We start from the raw sequence: 22,212 nt of genomic DNA, 5'->3' as shown, positions 1-22,212 counted from the left end.
GAACTTGTTTCCAAATTTTAGCCTAAATTGTCTCTTTTACAAAGGGGGTCTAATTTGCAAATTTTATCCCGGTTCTCTAATGTTTGGTTCTTACTCGAAGGTTTTTTTTCTGTATTTATTGTCTAGGACGCAGAGATTTTGGTAGGAAAGCAGCTTACACTACCCAATCTACCCTAGAACAACTGTTATATTTTAAATGCATCCCCAAATGGACATCATAATTCTTTCAGTACAACACTGCTTCTCCATTCCCCTTTTTCACCTCGCTCGAACTTGTCAGAAAAAGCAAGAAAATAAATGAATAAAAAATAGAGGGGAAATAGTACATAGTCCACTTCCATGCGTCCTTCTGAACGAAAATAACACGGTTTGAAAACATTTACTAAATAACTGATTGCCAAGAAGTTCCTTCTTCTTCACATAAGACTTCATCCTAGTAATATCAACAGGGATAATGGAATTGAAATTCCTGAAGCATGGATGCCCACGATAAAAAAACACAAGAACAGGAGAACTGTACGACAGCGGACCGCTGAGGGAACAACAGGACACAGAAACAGCGAGGATCGAAATGCACCAATCACAGCTGTTGAAAACCAACCAATCACAGCGCAGCAGCGTGCTTTATAAGTTCACGAACAACCAGTCGACCTTATCGCCTGATTAAGACTAGCAGTGTCCAGTCGAAACGTCGCGATCTCCATCACACGTGACTACGTCGTCAGACAAACGAAAAATACTTTATTGTTAAGTTCCGTCTTCCCTCAAAAATTCTCAGTGAAAACTCGTGCACAAGAAAACGCTTTTTGTAATCTGGATGATGCATCAAAGTAAAATATAGTGTTGTTACGTGGTGGTACGTAGCAGTCATGTCTGTTTTCATTGTTTTATTATTATTTTATTATTATTTTCTACGGAAAAATTGGAGTTCCAGAAAGGGGTCTACGTTTTGTCTACATCCTTAATTATTTTTCAGTAGGAGAATGGGTTAAACGCTCGAAGGTAGAATTTGTATATTCAGACTACCACGTTCTCCGAGGATGCATGTTTGGCCGATTAAAGATCGCCAGTAAAAGTATTTAACTTGTGAAACTGAAATCGGACATCAAGGCGAAATTATTTTAATCATGTTAATTAAGTATGACTGGAATGGGGACTTTCGTGGAAAACGTCTCCACAAAGGTCTTCTGAGAGGTAAAGACAAACATAAAAATCACATGACATGCAGTATCATTAAGACTCAGGGCATATTTCATTTCTGTAACTTTTCACAAGCCAAAGCAGTCCCAGCGCTCGATCCTGAGGCGATGAATAATACGGTATCCGGAGAAGAAAACCTTTACTTTGAGATGGAATCAGTCAAAAAGGAAACTGATGCCAGAATCTATGATCACGTACGTGATCATGAGAGTGCTACTCCCGGAACAGAACAGACGAGCTTGGAGAAGTGTATTCAGATGCTGAAGAAAAACGAAACGCATTAGTACAGTATGAAAATACCGTCTGCCAATGTAAAACGGTTCTTCTTAGGCGAATGTTCTTCCTCATGTCTGTAGTTGCTGCTGTTGCTCTCCTGACTGCCATTGCCACTTCGATTTTAGCTTTGACAGTGATGAAGCTTGAAAATGATTTGACCGCGAAGGTGCAGGATAAGGAAAAATAGTATTTTCGAAATATAATTTCATATAATTTTATACGTAAGGGACGATTTATTGAAGTAAGAGCGTATTATCGATGGATTGAAGAGACATGTAGCTTTAACAATGCGTCTAGTGTCAGTAGATTCACTGATACAGTTTTCTAGCTATAGAATTTAATATACGAGCACTATAAGAGCACGATACCGCCAAAAGTATGAGCAAACGGTAAAACGCGAGAATTATGCCAATGATGATCTTTCAATCTTTTCGATTCCAATAAAATTTACAAATATTCTGCAAGAAATGACAAGCGTATCATTGTGAGAAATATCATGTCATTAACTTCACTATGGAAACCATAATTAATTACTTCACACATGCAAAGACAGGTGGTAAATACTGTAAATCAGAACAACAAGACTCACTTCATTTTTTTTTTACAAGTGGGAATTGAATCCACGTCACTTTACTTAATGTCTAAATTTTCTAACGAGCTTGTATGCATTTTCAATCACATTAAAATTTAAATAAATGTTTGTGCTTGGCTGAAAAATGAAATCGAATTCCGAAGTAGTGAAAATAATTTCATTTATTTGAGCCACAGTCTACACAATTACCAAAGTTTTTGTAATTTCTATATTGTGCGTCAAATCAATTTGCCTTTTAGTGTCATTTAAGCGTCTTGAGTTTTGATCGGAAGGTTAATTGATAATTTGCAACGAAAACTCAAAAGTGCCCAGGCAAATCCGAGATTAAATCAAGAACGATGTCATCGGGTTATTTCCTTAGGTGTTGGAATCGCCAGTATTAATCACACAAGCCTAACACAGTTGGTGAGAACTCGCAAGACTGCATTTATGAGACTTTCACTCTTAGGACCCTGTTAGCAGTTTAACTTCGGATCAACCACCCGGTTTATGAGCATCTTCACGAGCTTTTTTGATGACTTTCCATGGCGCAGTTTATTTATCCCTACAAAGTCCATCCCGAGAGAACACGAGCAAGGACCAAGGAAGAAATAAAACTTCCGCATCGCCCCATCTCGATAAGTCGTCCGACGAAAAGAGACTCTCAAAGAGCTTTGGTTGTGAACCCAGCCTTTCAGCGACAATTAAATGAACTAAATGAATCTGCTCACGAAGAGGACATGGATCCCACGTTGATGAAAGCCCCACATGCGCGGGGTGCCCGCCGAGTGACTAAAAGAGAAAACATGAACGTGGTACGAGAATGCGAGTGGAAAGTTAAAGACAGTCTCGGTAGAAGAACGTCACTGAATAGACTCCTTGCTGCCCTGGTAGGAGTGCTCTGTCTCACATCAATTGCTTGTCTTGTTCTAACTTTGCTCATTCTCTTTGGCTCAGTTGGAATAAACAACTGTTCTTGTTGCAACATTACAGGTAAGCCGGTTGTTTTTAATAAAATTACAAATTCCATGTCCTTCCACAACTTGAAGTTTCCGCCAGGAACTGAAATTGTCAATGTAACGCCAGAAGTACAAACGAAGTTAGATAAAAAGATACAGGGGAAGTCACGCGGCACATAACTTGTTTATTTTCCGCCTTTTCTATCGCTCAACACAACACCAACGCAGGCGTAGCTCGAGAGGGCCGCCGCACTTGCTGTGAGAGACGCGGTACGGCCACCCTCGCAGGCTTCTGATGCGCAAATGATTTCAAATTTCCTCGTTATTCCCTTTATCCTATTTTGATTTACATTTTCATTTTGTTTGTCTATCAAAAGTAAACCCTTCAAAATTTCAAATTGGCGTTGATTTTAGTTGCGCTGCATTACGGCTAATTAAGGACCTTTGCGAATGCCAGGGAAAACTTTTTGATTGGGTATTAACCCAATATGTCTCACATGGAAAAGGTAATATTGAAATATTTTTTTTTACCTCTAAGGGTTTGGTAGTACAAGCGCAAAAAAATCAGAAGATGAAGACAGAATCGAAAAGGTGTCAGAGAATATTACCACGTTGGAAAGAAAAATGGTAGTGTAATTGTGTATAATTTCTGGTTTAACGATTTAAAAAAAATCATACCCCCTCCAAGAAAATAATGGTCCGTCTCTAAGACCAGAGGGGCTGCTACAAGTGTAAAACGGTATTTATACACTGTCAAATCGTGGAAATTGAACTTGCCGAGTAGTATTCCAATTTCGTTTATGTATAAAATATAGGACATCTTTAAAGAAATTCTAAAGCTTCTGAACAATTCATGCGATGACAAGTTGTCAGAAACTAGCATCACGATTTTATAATGTCAGGGAAGACTGCAGTCCAAGTTAGCCACTCACACAGTTGTACTGAGCAAGTACAAATAAGGAAATATTGTCAATTAGCTCTTATTAGCTCTCTTATTATCAATTAGGTCTTATGTCTGTTTTTGCATTTTCACATCTTGTTCAGGCCCTTAATTATTGTTTTGTGACTGTAGTCGTGGGCTTCTAATAACTGTTACACATTCGCGTATTCATTTCGCCCGTTCCCCACTGGAGCAGGTCACAGGATGGCGGGTGTATATTCAAGCAGTGCACTCCATCGTGAATACCGCTGTACGTAAAGCCGAGTTTGACATTTTATCATCTTTTCTCTGGAATGTTTTTTTTTTCCACATATTTATTGCCATTTTTGAAAATACATTAAAATACATTAAGTGTTTACAAAGACTCTCATAAGCTATTATATAGTATATAAGTATATATTAATTTTTGTAAGCTATTAATTTTGTAAACTATTAATTGTATATAAGTACCACCTATATAATTGCCACCTAGCCTGAAATTGTTTCTGTGTATTACACAGCAATAATAATTTTACAGCAATATATTTCTCGGTTCTGTATTTTTGGTCAACTAGTTATAAAGACAATATTATTTACGATGTTGTTATGTCTGTTATTACATTTTGCACATCTTGTTCAGTTCCTTATTGATTTGTGACTGGAGTCGTAGGCTTATAATAACTGTAACACATACGCGTATTCATTTTGTCCGTTCTCCACTGTAACAGGCCACAGGACTGCAGGTGCATTTTCAAGCAGTGGCGACTCATAAATACCGTCATTCTTAAAGCTAAATGCGCCATTTATTATCTTTTCTCTGGAGTGTTATTGAAAAATGTTTGTTAACTGTTATTTCAACAGGAAGGACAAATACAAGTGGAAAAGCGTTTATCAAACGAGGTAAAGACCATCAAATGTCAATTATTTATTCTGGCACGGTAAAAAGAATGTTAACTAACATTTCTGTGTATGATTTGGTGACAGCTTCGTAAAGAAATAGACGAGTTGAGGACACTGCTGAAAAACCAAACTGCCAAGCAGGACAAGCAGGCTGAGGGGTGGCGAATGGTAAAATCCGAGACTCGCCGAGACGCCGAGACCCTTGTTTCAAAATCCGAGACCGAGACTTAAATGATTTAAGAAAATCCGAGCCCGAGACTCTGTGAGCCTCTGTGCAGTAAAAAACCGAGCCCGAGACTCTGTACAGTAAAAAATTTAGCCCGAGATTAGTATTTTTTAGTGAGACGTAAAGAATTGGCGAAATGTACTCACAGTTAGACGCCAGCTGCTAGTTATGGATTAACTTCGCAACCTTGTTACGACCTATCACGACCTATCACGACCTATCACGACCCCACGACCTATCACGACCCCACAAATTACGTATCGAAATTGGTAGACACACAATACCCAAGACTCCTATTAATTTGAGAATCTGTTCTTTCTGCCATTCGGATGAAATTGAAAACGAAATGCATTTCTTATTTTCATGCAAGCTATACGAAAACATACGTTTAAAGTTCTTTAATGAAATAACCGCCAAATATAGTATTTTTAACGAGTTTGATATTAATGCAAAATCTTTATTTCTTTGTAACAGCATTGATCCTGCTGTTTGTCGATCAACTGCTGCTTTTGTTTTTCAAGCTATGTCTCTTAGACATGAAACTTTATTTTCCAAATGATAAAATCGCATTTTTTTTTTGTTTTATTTCTGATACTACTTGTAATTTCTCAAGTGTAAGTAGGTAATGCCATGTATTTTTATGGAAATACCTCAATAAATTGTTGTTGCATTTAACTATCCAAGGTCACGCGCTCTGTCATACCATGCGAGCTTTTGCGTCACGACATCTTCCCGTTTCCGGTCGGAAAGTATCATATCAGTCTCTTGTAACAGCCTTTTGAAGGTCGCCAGATCGATCTGATCGCTTGAAGGTTTTGGTCAGCTTTTGCCAACTTTTGAGAACTGGTTCATAGATAAATATGGACGAAGAAGGGGAGAAGGAAAAGCATCGGCGAAAACGGAAACGTAAGTAGCGTAGTATGAGATAGTATAAAGCTTAAACGAGTAAGTGGTTACATGATGGCATGGTCTCCACGTGTTTTGGCATTGCCCTTGAATTTTACCAAAGCTTTGGCTAGCTTTAACAATCGATTATGCATAACTGCTTACTTGCGTGTTCTAGCTAAACAATTTGTAAATAGGTCAACGTTTCTTATATGCGCGCAATTCATTGTTTTTGCGACCACGTTGGAAATATGGCTAAATCTGGAAACATTCCAAGACTAATCCAGAGAACCAGGAATTTTACCTAACATGTGTAACGGTATGAGTGTGTGACAGAATTGAGCCGAATTCCCACGAAGGAATCCTCTAAAGAAATGACGACCAGAGAAGACAACAGTGCAACAAGCTCCAGAGGGCGATCTCTAAGGCTTCCACATAGATATCGCTAGTAAAATCTACAAGTGCAAAGTGACATACACTCTTGTTTTTTTTTTTCCTATTTGAATATTTTTTCCGGCCCAGGCTGTGTATTTCAAGTTTTTCCGCCGCTGTTAGGCTGAAAATACTCTTGTGTACATTCTTAAAGTTTAGCATATTACATCTCCGTTTATGTCGTATACTGTGCATATCGTCGTATTGCATCGTCCGTTCATCGAACTGTCATAAGCATCGGACATTTGGCTAGTAACGGTTTTTTACTCTCATTTTCAATTTTTCTCGTTTGGAGAAACAAAGAGCTTTACATGTATATGGTCCATTTTAAAACATAGTTATATGGTATTTGCAATTTTAACATAAAATTTATACTCTTTTCAAAATCTCGGGCTTTGGATCATTCTTAAAAATTTTCCAAATATTCATATCAAAGAAATTGTTATAGTATTGTTACAGAGAGTTTTATATGAAACGGGTCAGAGATTCTGCTATTTCAGTACAGCTACTTGCACCCTGAATGGAATATCAGTCCATCGCATCTTTCTCAGTTCCTGCCCTATGCTGAATTTCCTTGAGAGTTCACCGCTACCGTGACTTATATATACTCCAGTGTAAGTAAGGCATAGGAGAGCAAGGTGTCTTAATCTTGAATGCAGTACAGCACAAGACTAACCACTCAAGGTACTACAGAGTTCGAAGAGCACGAAACATCGGATTAAAAGGGTAAGACAAAACCTATTTATTTAAAGTTATAGGGTTAGCTATAATTAGAGTAGCCATACGGATAAAGTTTCCAATTCTGAACCATGAGTAATCCGTACATTCCGTGTACGTAATCTTTGACTGAATATACTGGCTGGTCACGCCATTATACTCGATAGACTACGATCGTACACATATATAAATCGTATTCAAGCGATTTCAATACGGGCGTCTGAAACTTAATGTAGAGTTCATTGGTATAACCTGGGAACGAGAATGCCTTCTGACCAGAAGGATCGCGGCCTCTAGGCGACAAGAATGAGCGGACTTTCCTCGTTAGCTCTCGTAGCTTTTCGTTAACAACGATTCGTTTTGTCCGAGATTCTGGCTCAAATAATATAAAATCCGAGACTCCGAGACCTTGCGGCCAAAAATTCGAGACTCCGAGACACAAAAAAATCCAAAAAAAACGAGACTCCGAGACTCATCACAAAATCGTCCGAGATTTCGAGATTTGACCGGAATTTTCCGAGACCCTGGATTTTCTGGGTACCATTCGCCACCCCTAGGCTGAGCGGATCACTTCCCAGGTGATACATTTTAACAACAAAAGCTCATGATGAGTCTATTGATAATTACAGCAAAAATGACTTTTTATTGAAATATACTTTTCGTGCATAATTTTCACGAAATGTACTTTGCGGATTTATTGCACCGAGTGAGGTGATCTGAAGTTTAACATGATTTGTTCTGGCAATTCTTTACTTGTCAAAGTTTGCGGTTTTCGATTCTTGTTTCATAATCAATTTTTCGAGTTCAGTGACTCATAGCCACTTTGATTTAACTCGGTTTGTTTAATGAACTAAGCTACATTTAGAAAAACAAGTTAATGAGGTATATAGCTAATCAGTAAACAATCATCGAATATTTCTACAACCACTCTTCGAATTGTTAATTTCCAATTATTAACATCTGTGGTGTAAGGTAGCCTTATACCTCAAGTTACAAACAATTCATTTAAATTTAGTGATGGAGGGAGCCGTAGCCTTATATCACTTGCGCGCCTTGGCAGGTTTTGGCCTGTTCGCGCTCATCTATGATATGGAGGTCAATTGTCATTCCCACTACTGAAAATTATTATTATCACCTCTCCTAATTTTACACTTTTTCAATTAGAGAGAAACTCTGAACAAGAATGAACAAGATGTGAAAACTGTCACTGCACGCCTGGAATCCATACAATTTGAGCTTAAGACAATTGAGGCTGCACTTGTTGGACAGATCGCTGGTTTAAAGAACACGACCAACTCCACAATCGGCCAGCTGAGCGAATTAAGAAACATATGGAAAGCAGTGAATACCACAGTAGAAATTACAGCTAACTTAACTATCAAGGTAATCTCAATAGCCCAGTGATATGGATATTTAGATTTACTGTTCTGATACGCCCCATCTCCACGGGGTTGGGTGTTTTTAAACCTCAAAGACGATCAAATTTTATTTATATTTTTTTATCTGGTCAGGTTGACGAAGAATTTAAAAATGTATGGCGTGGTGTTAATGAATCAACGGATAGCCTTTTAAGTAAAATGACGTCATTTCTGAAAGGTTTACAAACGAAGGTAAGTTAGAAAATGTTGTCAGATGTGAGAAGTACGAAATATTAGCTGGGTGAAATAGCGCGGGTTACTAGTTACGATAAAAATTCCAAAGCGTAAGACGAGAATAATTTAAAAGGGAAGTGGATTGAACTATGGATGTGTAAGCGCATTCCCCTTATGAAACCTTGACAGAAACAATAAGTGTTAACATACCGGCGCTTTATCAGTTAAGAAACCGATTGAAGTAAGCGTTGTTTGTAGTGGACTTAAGAGTCGTAGAGTATTGAGAAGTTTCATCATCAGTATTTAATTCACTAAAATGCACTGCCCTTTGTTCGCACGTAGATGATGAACAAAGTTAACTAAGAAGAATATTTGACGCAGTCCTTTTATTATATTGTATATTTTTTAAATATTGTTTTCTCAATTTTCTATACGCATTTAAAACACGTGACCAGAAATTGAATGCCTGACTACCTCGGAACATAAGCGTTCACCAAGAGCAATATCTCACGAATGAAACTTACTGAACGAATACTCCTAAGCTCAAACCGTTTACTGTAAGTTACTCACCTTGTTACTTTTCTTTCCGCAGGTTAACAACGACATGAAAAGTGTATGGTTTAATTTGAATGAGACGAGAACATGCTACAACAACTTGACATCTTCTTTTCGCTCGTTTAGAACAAATGTAAGCCATTTTTAAGGGTTTCGTATTGGTTACGTCCTTATTTTAATGATAACACATTAGTCCCATCTGTGAACTCAGAATTTTTTCTGAGTTCTTCCTCTCCACACATCAATCCATTATTATTATTATTGATAACACGTTACTTTTCCAATTTATTCCAGGTGAGTTATCGCTCTCAGCAACTCGAGTCCAGAATCAAGATCGAGGAACTGAAATCAAATAGCACACTTCAATTGGCGGTAAGTCGTTTTGTTTGTTTCCATATAAACGTTCTTCAATTGGTTAAATTGATATATTTAAACTGGACTTAATGTTCTAGCATCTGTCCACAACTGAAGTCTTTCCATCTTTTTCTTCAAAGGAGCAGCACTTGAACAAAATTCAGAGCTTAGGGAACTCGATAAACTCTACTCGCCAAGACATAAAAGAAGTGTCTCAAGAACACTTTAAAGCGCTGTGGATAGCAGGGAATTCCACCAATGCAGAGCTTCGCAGAGTGTGGACTGCAGTAAACTCAACACAAAGTGGTCTTCTGGGGCAACTAGAGAAAGTAAAGGACAATTTAACCAATCAGGTACATGTATATTCTACGAATACATCTCCTCGTTTCAAGCATGATATTTATACACTTGCCCCTGATAATATTTTCTCCCAACTGAGATCTCTGATTTCAGATCATGACTATAGTCCTCGGTTTTTACAACTATACAGATGTGATACGTAAAATGCATTTCTGCTAACTAATTGGGGTTATGAGTTCTCCTAAGATGACTTCTTCTAAATCGAACATTTACCTCAAAATATTAGTCTCCTGTTCAGTTCTGTCAGGAGAACATGTTTTTTTTGTCTTCAACAGACGGGGAATCTACCGTTTCACATTTCAGCCATATTTTAAGTCCCTATCTAGGCCATCATTCAAGACAGTTTTACAGTAAGACACTACCTCTCTGGAACCTTTATTTTCATTCGCCCGCTGTAAACACTACCTCTTTTGTTATTCAGGGCTAGGGGCATTGTTGTCACCTGTTATCTATTGTTTTAAGAACCAATTAATTAATTTTTAGGTTGTTATCGAGTAAAGGCATAAAATGGCATTTTTAAGATGACGACGAGGACCTTTCCGAGGAGATGTTAATTTGCGTTCACCTAAAGCTAGCGATGTAAAAATGCCTTTATCTGTGCTTATTCGAATTGCGATGATACGTACAAATATAACAACTTGTTCACTTTGAGTCAAAATTGTAAAAACGAAATCTGTTTTCTGGGTTTCGTTTGTGCTTTGGCACATGTACAGAAGGCCAAAATCCTGTACAAAAATGAAGAGACTATATGAAATTCATTTAGTTGAAACTTGCAGGTCATGGAAGCTTTACAAAAAAGTATCGGGAGCGTCACCAATAATTTTGAAAAGTTAGTTTTTGGGCGAAATGGTACCATTCCGACAGCCAAGGTTTATAAAAAATAACAAAAACACAGGACGCACAACCGATTTAATTCTATACAATACCTACAATTTTCAATTGGCCTTTAAGTAAGCCTTTAGTGGCTCAAATCGAAATGAAAATTACACCAGGTATAGGTTTAAGATTGAAATTTAGTTTACATATTTTTTAAGGTAATCGATATTTCCATGACAACGATAAACAGAGAACTGCCACATCAGTAAAACCTGAATTTTTGGCGAATCAGATTTCGCGTTAAAAAAAACTAATATCAGTGTCTTCAACAGAAATGTAGTGCACTGAATAAAATATTCAAGAATAGAAAAAATGCGTATGTTTGATTTCGAATAAATCGAAAAAAAATGTTTCAAATTGTACTTTTTGCATATCGATAAAAAATGGACCGAGACACAAACACTTCGTAGACAAAGTAATCTCACATTATGTCAAATATGTACTTTCAAAATTATCTTTTGGCGCCGTGAAAGTATTGTTGAGTTTCCTCAAATCGATTTCGAGAATTTTTTTTTTTTCATGCAAGACTAATGTTGTTCTTTCATATACGAATGAGCCTTGATTTAAGTTATGGCTTCGATACCATTGACTTAACCACCTTCAATTTATCATTTCTGCAGTTAAACCTAACTACAGCACTTCTCCAATCCTCTGACGCATCTCTGTTTGCTTCACTGATCGATGTAAACTCCACCATTACAGAAAAGGTAAGAGGGATATTGAAACACATTAGTTTAACATAATTAGTATAGGAAATCACATGGTTCAAAGAAAACCGATAAGGGTTTTTAAAACTTCACAAGTATTTTTAAATTTTTCATAAGATTGCCCAAGGTTTCTAAAAAATAACAAATACATTCCTTAAAAACTCCGGACGCACAACCGATTTAATTTTTTACGTCCAGAATAAGAATATTTGTTTTTATGTTAAGGCAAGCCACTTTTAAAATGTTGTAAGTACAGTAAGAATTGTTGATCCCCAGGTCAATAACGTCAGCAAGATGGCAGGCCCCATCGGACCTCCAGGACACAATGGAAGTCAAGGACCAGCTGGTCCTGCAGGAGCACGCGGTCATCCAGGTCCCAAGGGAGCTGGGGATTTCAGTTCTTGTCAGTACAAAGTAACAAAAGAGGCTGTGACTCCAGGTGTTACCTGGGCCTCAGTAACGGAAACTGAACCCAATGTAAGCATGACTGACTAAATAAACTCTACAACAACCTGACCGATTTGTCAGTAGCAGCCCATCTGAAACCAAATAATGAAAGAAGAACCTGTTGGAGCCACGCTTTTAAGTTTGTAGTTCTTAGGGCAAAGAAAGATGTTTTTAAGTTTTCTTTTTTCTCACGAACAATCAGTCAATGGAACTTCCTTCCAGAGGATATTGTAAATACAACGTCTGTAAATAGTTTTAAATCAGTTCGTTATTTAATAGTTTTTAATATTTTATTTTTTAGTTTTAATTAGTTTTAACATTTTTAACATTCTACTGTAATTTTTAACATTCTTTTTTAGTTTTTAACGGTTGGTGTGATTTTTTACCGAACTAATAAAATGTTGATGTAGATGTAAATTCAACCTGGCGCGGAAATGGACGAATCCCAATTCTTTTGCGCGGCCTGGAGAGGCATAGGCATATACCAACAGTTATCAGAAGGAATCATGATAACAATTTTTTTTATGTATAGTCACCAAACAGAGAAGAAAGATGACATAAGCTAATGTTAGAACTATTTTCGTTTCTTAACAGGGAAAAAAGTTTCTCGGAGCAACTTGTTCGACGAACTTTGCAACAGAGTATAATTTTAAGTCGCAGCAACAGCCATCTGGAAAATGGGCATACGTATGCACCTGCATGGGAACTTCCGGTAGTTTTACTCCACGCAGAGGAGAGACCAAGAACTGCTACCTGCATTACTGGGAATGTCCTTTGACAACGTAGTTACTTACTTCTAATGTGATGATTTTATTAACATATGACGCAGCCTTGTGCATGTGAACTTAGGAGTGAGCAAATAATTGTTTCAGCTGACTCGAAGCACAATTGAAACATGACGTTTTTATCTTCCATTTATCATCAATATATATATCGTCCATATTCATACACACACACATACAAGACGAAAGGAAGCCTATTGAGTTTTGCATGCGCCTGGCTTACTTACTCGATACCGCGAATGTTAAATATCATAAATCACCACATGTTTATTAAGTTCCTTCAAATTTATTGGATGGTTAAATAAGTCCTTTAATTTCACAGTTGAATATATTTTGCTGTTGATGATGATGATGATGATGATGATGATGATTTCATAACTGGGGAGAAACTCGAGCTGCGATTTTCTCTCCCAGATGATTAATAATCAAATGCATATATTATTGACTGCATCATCTAACGGTGTATAGCACAGAGTTGAATACAAGATCAGACAAAAGGCAGTTAGTACGGTGTAAGCCTGGCTAGATTATTCAACACCGAGAATGTTTGCTCACGGTTCTCGGAATTTAAGCATTACACCCTCTGACATAACGCGAGTTTCCTCACGTTATTGTTTAGGGAGAGAAAATTTATTTCAAATTTGATTAGCAAACAAAGGTAAATAAATTAGCCTTTTGACTTCCCAATCGTATCTTATGAGAAACGAAACTCTGAGTTTTTCTCTCAAATGATTCAAAGCCATAGTAAGATTTAATTGGGATGATGCATACTCATGAATGTATTCTAAAAAAAACATTGTGTTTTAAACTATTACGCATTGTACTTGTTATAATTCAGTTTAAAATATTCTTTGTACGTAGACAAATTTCATTTTTTGTACATAGTTGCAATATGACAACCCGAAAGGTAGTTCTTACACACCTGTACACACAAACGATCGATAAGTCTTGAGCTATCTTTTAAAGTTGTCATCTAGTGTAATATATGTAATATACTGTTGTGAATGTTTTATACTGGACGTTTTCCCAAATAAAGTTTTTTTTAATTAGTTCTAGTCTGAAAAAAAAGTGTAATATTGACCATACCTAACCGGAAATTTTGTTAGTTACAACCGGTCTCCCAGACGTTTCGAGCAGTTTTACTGCCCTGCACTTGAATAACAGTCAACTGGTATTTAATAGGGAGCTTTAGCAATGACGACGGCGACGCCGAGGACAACGCCTGGTGCAAAATAAATTTAATTTAATCTCGAGAATCTCCCGATTATCCAGAGGTTTTCAGCGTATCTATTGGTTTAGGAACTAGCTCCAGCTGAATATGTAAAGAAAGCGTTCATTCCCAGATAGAAATAGGGAAATTTAGCTGTCATTGTTCTCGTTCTCCAATATACGCAAAACTTGGTCATTTCACGTTGTTGTTTTGCAGAGAACGGCCAAGAAATGTACCAGGATTTAAAACGCACGTGCAGAGCTATTATTCGGCTCATTAAACCTTTTGTTTAGTGAAGGTTTTGTTCACGTTGCCGTCGTGGTTTGCTAAAGCTCCCTATTTTCACTCAAGACGAGAAGAGAAGTCAGTAATTTACAGGGCCGTACGTGGGATTTTTTGTCTGCGGGAGCAAGTTTTTCTGGCGGGGGCAATTGGGGTTATTTTATTTTAGTTTTTATTTTTATTCTTAAGTTTTCTTAGTTTTTTAGTTTTCCTGACGGGGGCAACACTGCCCCCGGCCCTAGTTAACATTGTCCAAACTTCTTGCCTTCGTGGATGTATTAGATTTTTTCGTCCATATACTTACAGAAACTTACATACAGTTGTCGTAGTCTGCATATTGTTAAAATTTATTATAAAGCTCTCAACCTCCAGAAATTTAGTTACGTTAGTTACGATGTTAGCCTGGGAATCAGTGTAGAAATAACTAAGCCATGTTTTGGCACCTGACTGGGTGAGAAAACTTTTATATTAGTTTTTGGAATGTAGCCAATCAAACAAACAAGGAAAAAATAAAGGAAAACTAGGTTAATCTTAGAAATATGCATCTGTCAACCAATTTGTATATTAGATAGGTGTTTCTGATTAAAAAACGATCAAAGGCTAAACTTGAATGAGACTGATAAGTTAAAAAGGAATGAAACAAGACAAAAATACGCAAAGCAAAGTTGCCGGTAGGTGAGAGGACGTAATCCTCAGTAACGCGGACCAACGTCGTGATACTAATAAGGCCGGCCGCGATCTAGTGAATGCAGCTTACCTGTTGCTTTTTCTACCAGGTATAGCCTATTTGCCATTTGTTTTGTGTCATGTTATCCCTCAACAGTTCCGTTTTAATATTTCTTTAAGAGCCCAGATTGAGTATATTAGTGACTTCTCCTCCATTGTTTATCGTGGGAGGGGGTGTCTAGAACTCTGGTATCAAGCAGCTGATACTATCTAATCACCCATAAAGCATCTGTCATTTTTAATGCCACTCCAAATGGATTATTCTCTGCGCAAACTACGGCTCCTCGTTCCTCGATCCTGCTTCACCTCGCTCCTCTTCTTTATTGCTGACTACGCCAAAGTGTATGAATACAAAACTGAAAACAACCTTAAATTCATTTAATTTATCTTTTGCGTGCTACCTTAAGTTTACATGTGCACAGTTGATAAGTACCTTAGAAACCTATTTCCTTTCCAATTTCAACTGAAATACTCTACTTTTCTTCTTTTCGGGTTCTTTATTCTCAGTCTATTATTTTATATATAAAAAACTATTAGCTACTGGTCGAAACGGGACGGCTGTACACCGGCTAAAACTTTTTTTCAGCTCGCAGCTAAGATTTCTTTCTCGACGGGAAGATGAAAGAATAAAACGTTTGAAGATGGTCGACGTCTGTTTATTCAGACTACCACGTTCTCAAAGGTTGCATGTTTGACCTACCATATATAGATTGCAAGTGAATTGTAAATAGTGTATCGTTATTACTATTCATTTTTACAGTGTTTAAAAAGAATAGATCGCAAAAGAAAAAAAAAATTATTTTATTTGAAACTGGTGAAAACGTTTACCATGGCACGAGTACATTCGAGTAACACGTCTCTGCATGTTCTATTGAAAACTGAAGAAAAACATAACACAAAATCACATGACAAAATAATTGCAACTGCAGACATATCTGCTTTCTTTCTTCAAAAGCGGAAGTCACAGTGCTCGATCCTAAAACGATGGATAAGACAGTATCAGGTGAAAAAACCGTTACCTCGAGATGGAATCAGTGAAAAAAGAACTGAGGCAAGAATCAATTAATGATGAAGTAACTGGGTTTTTTGCCCATTATAGATCGTAAATGAAAGAATTTCAAATGAAACTGAAAGAGGTTATCAAAGTGGAGGCATTAATCATTTAGAATAACTGGCACGAATCGAATACGTTCAAGGAGCACGTCTCTGCGTGTTCTTTTGAAAACGGAAGAAAAACATAACACAAAATCACATGACAACATAATTACGGTAGCAGACATCATTGCTTTCATTCTGCACAAACGGAAGTTACAGCGCTCGATCTCAGAACTATGAATAAGACAGTATCCGGAGAAGAAAACCTTTATTTTGAGATGGAATCGGTCAAGAAGGAAACTGAGGCAAGAATCTATGGTGAAGTACCCGGTGAGAGTGTAACTAATGCAACAGAACAAACGAGTAATGAAAAGAGTGCGCAAAGAGCTGAGAAGAAACAAAACGCATCAGCAGAACATAAACATGTCTGTCATGAATGTGATGCGACTGCTCTACGGCGGATGTTCATCGTTATGTCCGTAGTTGCTGCTGTTGCTCTCCTGACTGCCATTGCTGCTATGATTTTGGCTTTAACAGAGATGAAGTCTCGAAACCATGCGACCGCGGAAGTGCAGGGTGAGCGAAATTTTGAGTACTTCTTCATAATTTCCTAGCTATAGATCTTGGTGAGTATTAATGGCGCAAGTTATAGTTAACGCATATTTCAGGGGTTCTTTGGGGCCGGTATAGTTTATTTCGTTTCGTTTTCGTTCAGTAGCCTCCGTATCTCATATCATATGACAAGCATATGGAATTGCAGCTACGAAAAACATGACACTATTTTAGTGCGTTTGGGGCAAACAACCAAATTAAACGATTTGTGTTCCTTGTCCAAAAACGGAAAAATTGCTCATGTAGAAGTCAGCGATAGTTTTCATGATAAGTTCCTTACCCATTTCCAAACAGAAACATTACGACCTTCGACTTGATGGATTAATGATACGTAAAGCCAATGTACAGCCGTCCCGCTCCGCTCAGTAACAAACAAACATTCGAGCGTATTTTGGGGGTATAAAATGCCGTTTTATGTCAAAAAAGTGTCAGAAGACTGGGTCGAGTTTTCATTACGTAATTCTTACCCATTCCCCAATTAAGCCTAAAAGCGGAGCTTCCAATTTACTGACCAATAACAGAAAAAATAGCACTCCAATGTAAACCATTATTTTGTCAGCGGTAAACTTCAAAAAAAAAACATTCAACCTCGATGAGTTCTATATGTGAGCCCGCGATATGGTCATGTGTAACTGGTCAGCTTGTTTTGACAGCTGTCAATTGACATGGATGTCCAATTTTAAAGATGTAAGCTGGCGTTAACCATATAACCTTAAACCGATTTCTGAAGTATGGTCGCCATGTTGGGGCAACTTCGTCGCACGCGCCCGCGAGCCATGCCGCTAGGAATGATGACCATGAAAAACCAAAAGCATGGGTATGTTAATTTTCTATGGGTATGGGGCTCTGCTCTGCGGCCCTTCGGGCCGCTGGGAGCTCCGCTACTAAAAACATACTAAACTCTAGGGTTGGAATAGTCAAAATATTACCAGCAACATCGAGAAACGAATACGGGGGATTCATGCGACATAATTTAACTTGTTAATTTCGCGTCTTTCTAATTATCGCTTACCATCATAACAGTCGTATCTTGAGGCGGACACCGTACTTTGGGTGAGTGGTGAGAGACGGTGACCTTCTAATAATTCTTATAATTTTCAGGCTTCTGATGCGCAAATGGTTAAGGGAAAACGTAGTAGCAGGGTCTCCTGACTAGCTGGGTAGACGTTATGTAATTAATGACTTTAAATGGTAAAGATATAATTTAATAACGTCATACTGATATATATTTTTTAACTTGAAGGGATTGGCAGTACATGTGCAATGGGAACAGGAGATGACGATAGAAGCCAAAGGATGTTGGAGAACATGACCACGTTGAATAAAAAGCTGGTAAGTCAATATATTAATCTCTCGTTTAATTAATGGTTTAGAAGACAGAAAAGCCGTGAGAGTCAAACAAACCCCCTGTATGTTCAACGAATTAAATTTCAAGTGGTTTAGCGCTAAAACTGCCTTAAAAACAGACTTGGCACTCAATCAGTCGATCTTTAATTTATTGCCTCCTTCAGGTCTTTAGTTTTTTTTTAAAGGAGAAATTTACTCCAAAATAGCCATATTTTTTTCTTTCTTTACGCCAATGAAAAGTTTTAAAAAGGTATAAAAGGTATGTTATTAACCAAAATTTCAGATTCCAACGAGCACTTATTATAATATCGTACGAAATCCTTTTCTCAAGTAGCCCAAAACTCGACAACTGAACGCCGCGCGCGCCATCTTGGAGCTGGTAATGTACGCGTGACGTCAAAGAGCTCAGCCTGTTTTTTGGCGGGAAAATTTAAATACTCGAAACTCCGTGTTTCTTTGTAGTGGCTTTGGTTTGTCAAAAACCTGTTTGTGCAGCTCCTTTTTGCTCAAACAAAGCTCCAAGAGATACAAAAAGAGTTACTTCTTTTCACCTTCTTTTCCAATGTCTAAAAGAAAAGTTGATCAAGAACGGCTTATAACAAGAATGGGCAGAAAAGAAAAATTCCTGCCAAAGCGGAAACAAATAATTGTGTTTTCCGAACACTTTACGGAAGACTGCTTCAAAGTGGAACAGAAATCAAATAACACAATTCAAGTGGCAGTGAATAATTTTGATTGTTTCCATAAAAAAGAATACTGTTATTGATTATTAAAAAAATAATATATTTAAAATCATGACTAATGGAGATTGCAAATACATGGACGTAGAAGCGTTAACAATAAGTTCGTTTTAATGAACATAATGTCAGTACATCTATCCACGATTGAAGTTCTTCCATATTTTTCTTCAAAGGAGCAGCACTTCAAGAAAATTCATAGCTTAGGAAATTCGTTAAACTTTACTCGTCAAGACATAAAGGAAGTGTCTCGAGAACACTTTAAAGCAATGTGGTTAGCGAGAAATTCAACCAGTGCAGAGTTTCGCAGAGTGTGGATTGCTGTAAACCAGAAACCCATAAGGGTTGAAACGTGTAACGCGCGCGCACAGCGTTTGAATATTTGTTTTGCTAAGTACCATATTTGGGAACACAAAGAATTCGTAAGGGAATGTTTTATACACGTAATGACACACGCAACATAATTTTTGGTTTTGCGGCAAGTTGCTTGAATTTCGACCTAAACGCCGTTAATTTCGTACAGAAATTAACTAAAGAAATACATTAAGTGTATCGAAGCGAAGTTCTCCACACTACTTCAAGAAGACGAAAGAGGAGAATTAAACCAAATTTAACTTTATTCAACCAAGCTTGTTCAAAAAAAAGATTGCGCCATCGAGCGCGAGCTAGCGCGCGCTGTGAATTTAATCCAAATATAGTAATTTTGATTGGTTAAATGTTTCTCGTCATTTTCCAAATATTGTACTTAGTGTAAACGAATGTGCAAACGCTTTGTACAATGCGAATCATAGCGAGTTACACGTTTCAACCCTTATGGGTTTCTGTGTAAACTCAAAACAAATTGATATAAAGAAAGTAAAAGACAACTTAACCGAGCAGGTATGTTACATGAATACTTCTACTTTTTATTTCGAGCACAGTGTTTATACACCTTAAAACCACTAATAGTAACTTCTCCCAACGAATTCGCCCAAGCTGACTTCTTCCATATCTTAAACAGTGCCATAGCAGGGTAACTGTATTGGGGGCACATCACGAGCGCCGGGCTTCTAGGGGGTCCGGGGGTGTATTGCACGGGCCGATTTTCAAATCTGGGGTCTTTAAAATAGCATTTTCAGATTTTTAAGAGCATTGTTCAGTATTCTTTTTCTTTTGTTGGGGGGGGGGGGGGAGCCCTCAGGCCTCTCCCCATGCTACGGCACTGTTAACTGTAGCTCAAGATATTATTTTCCGTTTACTTCCGCCAGGAGAAGTCGGTTTTCCTTTAGCAGACGCAACCCTTCACAATTCAGACTTTTTTAATCAGACGTTGTAAGCCTCAATTCAAGATATAGTTATATAACTTGTTTTATCCCGTCAATGGATTTAATTTATCCGAAACAAACCATTATTTATAAAACCTGTTCCGTGTTTTTCCGAGTCATGTCAAAAAGTTTTTTTTCCTTTGATTTGCCTGACAGTTAAGTTATTGTGCCGGTACCATTGACTTACTTTAATTTATCATTTCTGCAGTTGAACCTGACTACAACACTTCTCCAAACCTCTGACGCGGCTCTGTTTGCTTTAGTTGTCGATATAAACTCCACCATTACAAAAAAGGTAAGGTAACAATTTAAACACTTTATTTATCATAATTTGTCAAGTACAATAAGAAAAACTGAACTTTACACTGTCTCTGTTTTAAAATATCTACACAAAGTTGAAATGGGTATGAGCGAGCATTTTCATTATATATCGGAGGTTTGACTGTAAATTATCCCTAACCCATTGCAAGAAATTTAAGGAAAACCAGACATAATTTTTAGAAAGTTGGTTCGGGACGAAATAGTGCTCACATGTTTTTCCCGTTCTCGTATAGCCTGCTCATAGCCTTCTTCTATTTTTTTTTAGAAACTAGGAGGCTATTTTCTTACAGCAGATGTTTTTTTTTTAGAAAATCTATACATTCCTTTAAAACTCTAGTTAGACAATCAATTATTTCCTTACGTTCAGAGAAAGGAAAGCCATTCGCAAAATCTTATATGTCAGAACTGTTGATCCTCAGGTCAATGACGTCAGCAAGATGACGGGCCCCGTCGGACCTCCAGGACACAATGGAAGCCAAGGATCTGCTGGTCCAGCCGGAGCAAGCGGTCCGCCAGGTCCCAAGGGGGCTGGAGATTTTAGTTCTTGCCAGTACAAAGTAAAGACACAAGCTATGACTCCAGGTTTTTACTGGACCTTAGTATCGGAAACTGAACCCAGTGTAAGCATGAAAGACTCTGCATTACTTTTCTTTGAAGTGTTTTTCCCTCACTACACTGTTCAGCAAACTCACTCAGGAACAAACAATTTAAACCTCTCCCACGTGTAAAACGAAAGACCAATCAATTATGGAGTATAAAATCCGCCGAAAATCTAACGCTTACACCCACCGTTTTACTCTCAACGTCTCTTTAAGACTCGCTAGTTGGCGACCTAGAATAAATATTTCAAATTGGCGCAGAATTGGCCAAAATCCCAGTCTGTTACACCTGGAGAGGTAGAGGCATACCAGCATTATATTCCTCGAACCGACAAACAAATTATCATGCCCAGTCACCAATAAAAAGAAAGCTGGCGGAACTTATGTTGTTCCAGCAGTTTTACTTATGTTGAAATTTTTTCCTTTTTTAAGAGGGAAAAACGTTTCTGGGAGTAACTTGTTCGACGAATTTTGCAGCAGAGTATAATTTCAAGTCGCAGCAACAGCCATCTGGAAAGTGGATACACGTGTGCACCTGTAAAGGATCTTCCACTCTTTTTACTCCACGCAGAGGAGAGACCAAGAACTGCTACCTGCATTACTGGGAATGTCCTTTGACAACGTAGTTATATAATTCTAATGTGATGATTGTATACACATATGTGTATAGCTAGGTTAATGTTAGCTTTTTTTAAAATAACGCAGCCTTGCATATATTCTAAAATTATTTAGAACTATAAACTAAGAAGTGAGCTGCATACATACCGTAAATGTTTATTTCAGCTGACATTAAGTTCAGTTGGAAAATTACGGTTTTTTACCTTTCATGTATCAAAAACATCGTCTACAATCATTGTTAATGGGTCCTTAATGCTAACTTAGCAAAGATGTACACAGAAGATAAAGGGAAGTCCACTGAGATTTGCATGAGCCTGACTTACTTATTCAATACTGCGAATATTGAATTCAATACACATACCGCAAATTCATTAATTGTTTTTAATTTTATTGTTTGGGAGAAGAGAACAGTGTTTGTAGTTTGGATAATTGAATTCCCCCCTAGATTTTTCAGTTGAACATCTTTTTCTTTTTTCCTTTTACAATATTTTTATAGCAGTCGGAGTCAGTTAAAATCATAAAGAAACACCCAAATCGCAAGTTCTCGTGGGACTTTCTAACCACCGCTCATTCATGGATGAATAGGAGAATAAAAGAAGCGCT

The 22,212-nt window shown here is 37.5% G+C and overlaps 1 protein-coding gene across 1 annotated transcript; it reads left to right on the top strand.

The window, feature by feature from the left end:
- Positions 1-2,592: 2,592 nt before the first annotated feature.
- LOC144636994 (uncharacterized) lies at positions 2,593-21,655 on the top strand. The gene is made up of 19 exons (XM_078496175.1): positions 2,593-3,040; positions 3,545-3,633; positions 4,787-4,825; positions 4,910-4,975; positions 7,643-7,663; positions 8,250-8,468; positions 8,597-8,695; positions 9,270-9,365; positions 9,527-9,604; positions 9,727-9,939; positions 11,443-11,529; positions 11,806-12,006; positions 12,571-12,758; positions 16,253-16,647; positions 17,927-18,015; positions 19,524-19,646; positions 20,280-20,366; positions 20,812-21,012; positions 21,426-21,655. Exons 1-19 carry the CDS (start codon positions 2,593-2,595, stop codon positions 21,615-21,617), a joined length of 2,931 nt encoding a protein of 976 aa, XP_078352301.1. The 3' UTR covers positions 21,618-21,655.
- The last annotated feature ends 557 nt before the right edge of the window (positions 21,656-22,212 follow it).

Source organism: Oculina patagonica, chromosome 13 (genome assembly GCF_052425735.1).
Source record: "Oculina patagonica isolate OP01 chromosome 13, crgOcupat, whole genome shotgun sequence".
Classification (NCBI taxonomy): Eukaryota; Metazoa; Cnidaria; class Anthozoa; order Scleractinia; family Oculinidae; genus Oculina; species Oculina patagonica.
Note: the sequence above shows the minus strand (reverse complement) of the source record. Positions and strands in the feature narration are given on the sequence as shown.

Coding starts and splice junctions, on each gene's coding strand:
- LOC144636994 (XM_078496175.1), top strand. CDS start 2,593: ATGGCGCAGTTTATTTATCCCTACAAAGTCCATCCCGAGAGAACACGA. Junction 9,366..9,526: donor TTCGCTCGTTTAGAACAAAT/GTAAGCCATTTT, acceptor AATTTATTCCAG/GTGAGTTATCGCTCTCAGCA. Junction 18,016..19,523: donor CCACGTTGAATAAAAAGCTG/GTAAGTCAATAT, acceptor CTTAGTGTAAAC/GAATGTGCAAACGCTTTGTA.